The 9,841-nt window shown below is 32.3% G+C and overlaps 1 protein-coding gene across 2 annotated transcripts in view; it reads right to left on the bottom strand.

The window, feature by feature from the left end:
* Positions 1–1,076: 1,076 nt before the first annotated feature.
* Positions 1,077–9,841, bottom strand: part of LOC111086984 (multiple epidermal growth factor-like domains protein 11) — a 98,454-nt gene continuing 89,689 nt past the window's right edge. For both annotated transcript variants that reach the window (XM_022391984.1, XM_022391985.1), the window contains 4 exons: positions 6,102–6,240; positions 5,238–5,410; positions 3,146–3,267; positions 1,077–1,768 (listed from right to left, as the gene is read on the bottom strand). In XM_022391984.1, the coding sequence (XP_022247692.1) occupies positions 1,643–1,768; positions 3,146–3,267; positions 5,238–5,410; positions 6,102–6,240 (560 nt within the window). In that variant the 3' untranslated portion in view covers positions 1,077–1,642. The remainder of the gene's footprint in view (positions 1,769–3,145; positions 3,268–5,237; positions 5,411–6,101; positions 6,241–9,841) is intronic.

The raw sequence follows: 9,841 nt of genomic DNA, 5'->3' as shown, positions 1-9,841 counted from the left end.
ACACAGACAAACTAACATGATAAACTTCACGTACATGAAACACAGACAAACTAACATAATAAAAGGTCACGTACATGAAACACAGACAAACTAACATGATAAAAGGTCACATACATGAAACACAGACAAACTAACATAATAAAGTTCACGTACATGAAGCACAGACATACTAACATAATAAAGTCACGTACATGAAACACAGACAAACTAACATGATAAAGTTCACGTACATGAAACACAGACAAACTAACATAATAAAGTTCACGTACATGAAGCACAGACATACTAACATAATAAAGTTCACGTACATGAAACACAGATATACTAACATGGTAAAAGTTCACGTACGTGAAACAGACAAACTAACATGATAAAATTCACGTACATGAAACACAGACAAACTAACAGGACACTCAATACAAGTATACCTGTACGTATGCGTATATACACGCACACATTTATATATATATAAATACGTGCATGTATCTGTTTGAGAGTGTATTATAGAGCTTATTTGCCTACAAAACCACGTAAGTGTATAAAAACAAGTATGATCTACTTTTTGGAAAATTTTCAACATTTACAAAACAGTTTTAATTTTTTTTCATTTCAAATATTCGGCTCCTTGGCCAGAGCCCTCTACAGGCATACCTTGGAAAGCTTCGGCGAAGGTGCTGAAAGGTTGTAGTGCAAAAATTACAATATCTACTCTTGTTTCAAGAAGACCACGGCAAAAATTTTCACAACTTTAAAAGTAAATTTATCTTAAGATTGTTCAGCAATTTGCAAATCTGGAGAAACGCTACTTCTCCTGTATCTATTGTTATTATTTACTTAAATATATTAAACATGAAGTTATGAGTAATATATACTAATTTTTCAAGAAAACGGGTTTCTTCCTTTCTCTTTCATACCTTTTTGCTAAGCACAAAACTGCACAATAGACTATGTATACTCTACCCACTGTGGGCATGGAAACCAGATTTTTAGCGTTATAACTCCTCAGACTTACCGCTGAGCCATCGAGGAGTAAAAGGTTTTCATTTATAAAATTATTTCCGATGTATTTGTGAAGTTTATGTAATTTTTATTCAAACCGATTAATTGAAAATAACAAGCAGTGTTGGTAGAGAAAAGATAATGGGCCAACTCGCCAAATAAGAAATAAATACCTAATGGTAGAAACATTAGTAGTTCGTAAGGTTACATATAATATTACTATTGTTTCAAATGGATTAAGTGAAAAGTACATAAGATATAAATAGCCTAAAATACGACATTAAAAAAAATGTTTTTCATACATAATCCTACCTAGTGAGTAGATTATAACATTTATTTAATATTGCACATGATTTGTTTAGTATACGTGTCTAAAGTGATGAGACACTGCACGGTATTTAATATTGCACATGATTTGTTTAGTATACGTGTCTAAAGTGATGAGACACTGCACGGTTACAAATAAAAAGTTTATAACAGTTTTTTTCCAACCTGTATCTCACAATGGTAACTTGTAAAGGGGTCTGGTTGACTGAAGATCATCTTTAAATTGAATCATAAAATGCTAGTAGAAATCTTGATAGCGTTATATACAATTTGGAAAAAATCTTCTCTTTTCAGACTCGGTTTTGGTCGAATGGGCTTATGCAGTAAAGGTGGTACTTTTCTTGTTCGAAATGATAATCGTGGGTGAGCTTGGTCCGCTAGGCACAACTGTGTAGCTTAATGTGAGCGGCTCTACGTCCGCCTTGGTCCTCCTAACTGACCCCTGACCAGAAAAAAAAAATTGTAGAAGTATTATAATATAATTTAGAGTTAAACATCAGTTTACGGTTCAAGTATAGTGTTAGCAGTCCAAGAAGTCCAGCTACCCAATCACGCACAAAATAAATGAGTAACGAGCAAGTGTAATTCGAAACAAGTTTAAAAACTCCCTGCTGGTTCTGTCTCCAAACAACAACAGCAGATGAAATTAGAAAAAATAAATTTCTCACTTCTATACTAACTTGTATATGTTAACACATGGTATGAACTTACCCAGAACTAGCTTAAATACCAACTTTCCTTGTATCCTAAATAAATTATCCTATGCTAATTCACGTTGTGCATTTGTTTGTCCACGAAATCGTACCACAGCTTTAAACATATCAGGGCTAAAATTCGCCATGAGTGACCAGGGGTTTCTTTATTTATATGAAGTAACTCCCTACCAAGAGGGCTAAAACGCACCCCGAAAGTCACCCAAGAGTGGGTGTTCAAGGTCGCTTAACCTGAATCTGGCATCAGATTTTGTGTTTCTGCGCACCTCCCTCTGCATCCCGGGTGTTTCATGTTTGAGACCCTCACTCAGAAGTTAGCGGGATTAAACTTGGCACAAGTGCTTGCTCACGGCCCTAACGTGATTTTTGTTCGGGTAGGGACCCTTCTTGGGATAGCTATATAAATAATTAAGGATAATGGAGGAGCTTGATGTGATCCGTACACTGAGGCCTTTGTAAATCATAAGGGGCCTCTCAAGTGGACAGTGGAGCGTACGTATTTAATACTAGTCAATATAACTACCTAGCACACATATATTTTCTTTACTGAAGGTCTAAGCCCGCGTATGAAGACACATATCACTAAATAACAGATATGCTATATTACAGTCCGAATATACAGAACATTTAATTAGATATAAAATTGAAATGAAACCTTTTAAGCTAGTATTTATTAAGAAATGTCTGCACACAAAACAATCAATAATAAACTATAATTATCCCTGTCTGCATTATTTATTACACTAGTCTTGATTGTTTTTGGTTCACTATAAAGGTCAAACCAAATGTTTTGCATGCAGTATAGAATCAAGTAGAATAGAGATATTACTGACCGAACAAAAACAGAATACTGTCGTTGCTGAATACCTGTCAGCTTCTTGTTCTTTTACAGCTAATAAAATGCTATCTTACTTAAAAAGAAAACACAATAAATACTGCTGAAAATTCAATAAGATATAATTGTTCAATTTTATGAAGCTATACTTGAGATGCAACATAAGAAAAATACATGATAGACAAACTTAAAAATAGATCTTGAAGATAAAAACGCGAATTTCTATATTGAATTTTAATTTTTTTTTATTACATGAAATCTTATACAACACCTTTTTGACTGCGTTGGCGTCATCGAAAGAAGACAATGGTAGCGATGTTGGGGTACCAACTACGCTGCTTCCGGTGCTCTTGTTTGAATAGTTGAGAGGATCTTGACTTTCTTGTTGAGTTTCTAAAAATAAAAACTATAATGTAATATTCACTTCCGAAGAATTAATGAACTATTCTCCATTGCAACGAGTACTGCTTTCTCGGGGAAAATAATTATAACACATTGACAGTATTTAACAGGTATTACATCATTTTGTTTTTACTTGTGCTTCGACGGTTGCTTGTTCAAAAGTCACGAAACAAAGATGGTTTCGACCACGAAAATGAGAAATGAATGACTCGAAAAAATAAAATGGAGTTTTCCTTTTAACAAACTCACATGTACGATTTCCAAATCAAAACATTTCAAGTACGCACATTATTTATATAATTAAAAAATATTGCATTAAAATAGGCCTAGTTCAATCAAGCTTTTCCCACTGGCTTCCAATTTCTTATTAAATTTAACTTGGCAGTAGAAAAATAACCTCCTCACACGAAGGAACACGATATGTAAATAACTTGAGTGTAGAACAAACTGGGTGATTTAATCTCTGTTTAGCATCCTTTAATGAGTGTATTATTAAACTCCTTTTTACATTTATGACACTTAGGGAGTTTCTTGTCTATGAGCTTCCGGAAAGTTAGGTAGCAGAATTAGGGTTTTTGGCCTGCCATTCCCCTATATTTAGACCAATCGATAGGAGACTTTGCTAAAAAAGATACCTTATGAAAAACTCACGACTGAAAGTAACATTTTCGGTATTTGTACTTTGATATCACAGAGATCAAAGGTAGTAAAATCGCAATGTGTTCTGTATATGTAAACATTAGAAGGGGCCATTATAAATAGGGTTTTGGCTCATACAATGCATGGAATTGCATATACCGTGTCGAAGAATAAATCATATTGGCCCAAAAAGTACCTGTCATGTTTTTGTTATTGTGAATAAATTTACTAACGCAGAAATTAATTGTCCTAAGTATGATAAGGTCACAGTTGATTATGCTCCAAAACAAGTTTCTCACGAAGAAGTCTCAAGTTGATAATGTGTTAAGTGTCTGTCTTTGAAGTAGATATGTTTAATTTATGTCCCTTCTACTATCTTGAATACCATTCTCTTTCTCTTGCATTCTGGTGTATTTTGAAAATCCCATTGAACAAGGTGTTCGGGGAAGACATTAGATTGGCTTTTCTAGTTTGTTTAAAGTTTATTGTTCTTAGTATTCTTTATATTTCATCTCCAATGTTCTCATCATTTAGTTCATCCCATGTAAAATCCTTCTTTGGCCAAATCATCAAATTAAAATTAAGTAACTTAAAAGTACAAGCTTTATTATTAAGTACAATAAATAAGATTCCAGCACTTACGCATCGTTACTATTTTATTCAAATTGCTTACATACAAAATTGTATGCATTTTGATATTTTAACTTTCAAAAATAATAACGGAACTAAGTTAAATTTTTTTTATCACTATTGAAAATGCTATGTTTAAGTATATTAAGTTATAGATAAGCAATGTAATATATAAATATTTGCAAGGTCAACCAAATCCGAGAGTTCCTAACTATGCTTAAATTATTTTACTGCATTTTTCACCTTAAAGCAAGCTAAACATATTACTTTATCTTGCTGTATTTTTCGTCTGAAATCAGGCCAACTACAATATGTTATTATTATGATTATTAATTTGAATGATATGTTGCATTCATTATAAATGTTAGTCATATAAATATACTAAAGTCATAAAACATATATCTTATAAATGTTCGATAACTTTAACTCTTATTAAATTAGCTACGACTTCATGCACGATTTGTATCTTTACATAATTCTCGATTGTGTTTTTTTTTCCTTTCTCTTAGGCTTTACAAACTACTGTCTGTCGATAATATAAGGAAAGGATGGAATATTACACTGTGTAAATCAAGAATTGTAGCCAAATGGGAGGAAAAATGAAGAGTATTGGTAGACAATATACCACTTCTCTTATATATGTAAAAGTATATCAAAATAGCAACTAATAGGTTTAGACAAGGATGCTTTACCAGAACGTGAGGAGTGAAGGGAAGGTTGAGAGCTCATACTACTAAGCTGACGACAGTCGGTAACCTGAAGGCTCGTGCGTCGCTTGCCGCTTTTCTGATTTCGGCTAACCCTGATGTGCATCAGACGAGGGTGAGGTGAATTGAAGATAGTCCTTTGGTTCCGGAATCGGGCTCTATCAAGAAAAGATAAATAAGAAAGTAACTTAGATCTACTATCATCAGGACTATAAAAGGACCGCGTAGTTTCCAAAATCTCATTACTAAAGTGAACATTTCGTAGCAAAAATAAATATATTTTTAAATTAACTGTTTCTGTAATACAATTTTTTAGAACGTATAAACATAATATTTCAATCTGTGCTTCGATAATGGTTTTGTACGCAACAATTCCAAAATTGTATCCACCAATTACTTGAGCACCATCAGTAATTCTAACTTATCATCCTTATCTATTTAGAAAACTTAACCACAGAGAAGCCTAGATGTATCTGAATATTTATTCACTTTTGGTTTTAAAGCCACGAGGTAAAATAAAACTTAAACTTACACAGAATTTCGCAAAAATATCAAGTCTGTCTCTCTACCTACTTATTTGAAGGTTTAATGAAACTCGAGGTACTTCAGGGAGATCAAGATCGGTTTCTCTGTTTAAGTGGAAAATGTAATCGAAATTTTTGAAATTAATAATGGAGACATTAAAACAACTGTGTATATCTTATTGGTCCAATGGACAAGTTTTACAAAACTGATGAAAGATGTTTTTTCGTATGATTTTGCAATTTTTTCTATATGTATGCAAAAAAAAAAAAAGAAGCAACACTGAAGATAAATTCATGTTTCATGAGTCAAAAGTGAAAGACTTACTTGCTGAATAAATGCATTGCCACACATATACCGACAAACATTATACCCAAAGCTACAACGATGGGAATCATCTTGGTTTGTACTTTGGATCCGGGTTCTTCTGTAACGCCCATCTTGTCTTCTGTATCCATGAAACTTCCTTAACAATGACAAAAATACATATTCCCTGAAACACTATTTTCAAAATGAAATTTACTTCATTGTTATTTTATAGACCCCAACAAGAAGTTAAGAGGGTGTGATATAATAACAAATACACTCTGCTCTTGATTTCGGAACAATAGAACGACAGTTTTAATTATCTGAAATATATAAAATTACCGAAACGTTTCTTAGGGTATGCAATTATCACAGTAAAATAACAGCATTAGAATTAAAACTGTTTAAAATATTCTTGTGTATTAAACTTTTTACATTTAAAACTTAATATAATCAGAAAACATAGCAATTCGCAAGTAATTAATATTATGTTTCTTGACTATGGTATACATGATCAGAACAATACTGTTACACAAAGCAACTTATGATACAAGAGATGTAAGTTTAGCTGCATGTATACCGCAGAGACTGCATAACATTTATAAAGTCAATGGTTCGATGATCGTAGCTGAACTTTGAAACATAATCATTATGTAGATTGACTTTTGTCTTAGTCAGAACATCTACACCCCAAAAGTGACTGTCTTCTACACAGAAAATATTCACTGAAAATGTCTTCATGATAAAAAAAATAACGTTTACTGTTTTTTAATATTGAAAATCTAAGTAAGCCAATCGGCGGTTTATTGGAAAAATGGATCAAAGTAAGAAATCTGTTTGGTTGTGTTGTTGAAAGGGTCAAGTGCTTTCTATACCTATTTTGTTAACTAACAAATGCTACACGATTAATTCACGAGATTAGCGCATAAATATTAAGATTAATTACACTAATCCTTTTACCCTATTCAGGGTCATGTCCATGAATTTTAAACTTATAGCATTTAGTTGTATTCACCACTTCAGTTAGTTTGATCGCATAATAGTCCACACACAGTTCACTGACAAATGTTACTTTTCGTAGACCAGTTCATCAGATGCGTAATTCACATAAATACACCTTTGATACCTTAATCCAGGTGATATGGTAAGATCTGGTTAAAGGTGACTTGTTTGTACTATACCCGGGTATTTTTGTATTGTGTCTTGAATTTTTAGGTGAGGAGAAAGTTCGGGAATGTGTGAATCATGTAAGTAATTATAGGTGTGAAATGTTTTCTTAGCTATTTCGATAAGTAGAGTAATGATGTACTGCTGATTTTGATATTCTCTGATGAAATCGATAAATGTGTTTTTGACTGCTTATATTATAGGGTTGTTTCTGTATTTGTAGGAAATGTTACTGATGTTTTTGGTATGTCTGAGTGCTGGATATTTGTTGGTTGAATATTTGTGTGATTTCTAGTTACGTTAAATTGTTGTTCAGTAGTTATTTTCAATTGTGATTGTTTGTTTATTTGGATTATATATGCTTGTTTAGTGTGTGATTGCAAACGTACTGCTGTTGCATAAGTAAATGAAGGTGTAGACTGTGTAAATGAAGTTGTGGGCTGTGCTATTGGTGTCGACAGAAGTGGTGTTTTTGTGTTTGATTTTTGTTCGTGATTTATTTACAAGTATTGTGTATTCTGTGCTTTTGATGTTATGGTGTATGTTGTAAATTCTCGTTTTGATGTCCTTATATTTTGCACATCTTTTGTAATTCACGGTGTGTTGTTGTTTACAATTACAGCACATAGGGTTTTCATGTTCTTTTGGACAAAATGAATTATGGTGGTCTACACCACATCGTACTGCGACGTACCGTTACGCTGACAATTAAAACAATGAATTACGACTACGGCAGGTGATTTTGCCTCTTCCACCTGAAATATCTGATACCCGAGAAAAATACCGTTTGATATTACACTCCGGATATCCTGCGTTTCATGTACGTGAATTTTTATCATGTTAGTTTGTCTGTGTTTCATGTACGTGACCTTTTATCATGTTTATTTGTCTGTGTTTCATGTACGTGACCTTTTATCATGTTAGTTTGTCTGTTTCATGTACGTGAACTTTTAAAGCTTTGTATATGTATGTATATATGTTAGTGTGGTATGTTAGTGTGGTTTTAGATTAACAAGTAGTATTCTAAAAATCTATCTATTCTTTTCTGTATAGTGTTTCGTATATAAATTACTCTTATCAACATATATACGCTCACCCATTGATTCTATCAATCCAAAATCCCTTCTGCTAATACCAACTAGTGAAATACAATGGTATGAAGAATTATTAAGAACCTGTAATTAAGGTAAGCATCTGATAAATCTTATTTATCCACGCTTCGAGAAATGTGTACAATTTCTTTTAAATATCTCTGAGATTTATAGTTAGTTAATTACAGTGTAATTTTTTCTTGTTCAAAAACTAATAGAATTTCCTCTGACATAAGTAAACAGTTTCAAACGCGTGCACCTCTGATTTTTTTGTTGATGGAAAATCCGGCATTGCTTATCAAAATACCGTTGCTCATTTTACTCCTGTTTCGCGTAGTTCTAAAAGTGAGTGACAGTTTAGGTTTTGGCAGAAGCTTTAGAGTGGAAAAAGTGCTTAGTCTTTAACATAACCTGAAAGCTTTTAATATACACAGCTGCTCAAAAATGAGATTGGCAAAGTTTTTGCTCGGTAAGTAAATGTTTCTAACTTGTGTGAATATACAGATATCCAAGACTGTTTGATATATCAAAACTGTCGCTTTAAACTTAAAGTCAAGATATCACTGAAACCTTCATTTATTTAAAAATAATGAACGTTTCTGAAACCACTTATAGTTACAGGATAAACAGAAATTTTGAGTTTTGGTTATAAATACTTATGAGTTATTTGTTTATTCGAAATGAAATCTACAAACAATTTTGCAACGCAAATCATATTCTCATGATAAGTGTTACAAATTTATAACTTAGGTGTGACATGAACATAACGGAAATCAGCTTTTTAAAAAAATCTTAAATTATGAAAGAATCTTTGAAATCAAAGTGGTCAACGCATTAGCCAAACGACTTTTTACACTTAGTAGTGTTAACGACCTTAACCATTTCTTTCCATTTTCCTGTTATATCATTCTCTGGAGCTATGATTATTTGTTATTCTTGTCAACCTAGCCATTCGTTCTATTGTTCCTTATATTAGTAAGAATTCAAATTCCCACATATTCTATGATATAGGTGTTAAGACTTTCTTTCTTGCATCTTGTCATGAAAATGTTTTTTTGTGAGGATTCAACGACTAGGCTTAACATATATCTTCATTTTTATTATCTTATATCCTCTTTGTGTTTAAAATCATGACATAAATATACATATATTTAGTTTATTTTTGAAACATTTAACAAAATGTCAGTAAGTGTTAGATAACTCAAATAAAAATGTAGAAATGATGGTATAGAAATATTCTTAGAATTAGTCGAACTACAATGTAATTAAGTAGGTATGTCACTGAATTAGATCAAAGTTTTGTAACTACTAATTAAGTAGGTATGTCACTGAATTAGATCGAAGTCCTGTAACTACTAATTAAGTAGATATGTCACTGAATTAGATCAAAGTTTTGTAACTACTAATTAAGTAGGTATGTCATTGAATTAGATCGAAGTCCTATAACTACTAATTAAGTAGGTATGTCACTGAATTAGATCGAAGTCCTGTAACTACTAATTA

The sequence above is a fragment of the Limulus polyphemus genome, unplaced genomic scaffold, assembly GCF_000517525.1.
Source record: "Limulus polyphemus unplaced genomic scaffold, Limulus_polyphemus-2.1.2 Scaffold1607, whole genome shotgun sequence".
Taxonomy (NCBI): domain Eukaryota; kingdom Metazoa; phylum Arthropoda; class Merostomata; order Xiphosura; family Limulidae; genus Limulus; species Limulus polyphemus.
Note: the sequence above shows the minus strand (reverse complement) of the source record. Positions and strands in the feature narration are given on the sequence as shown.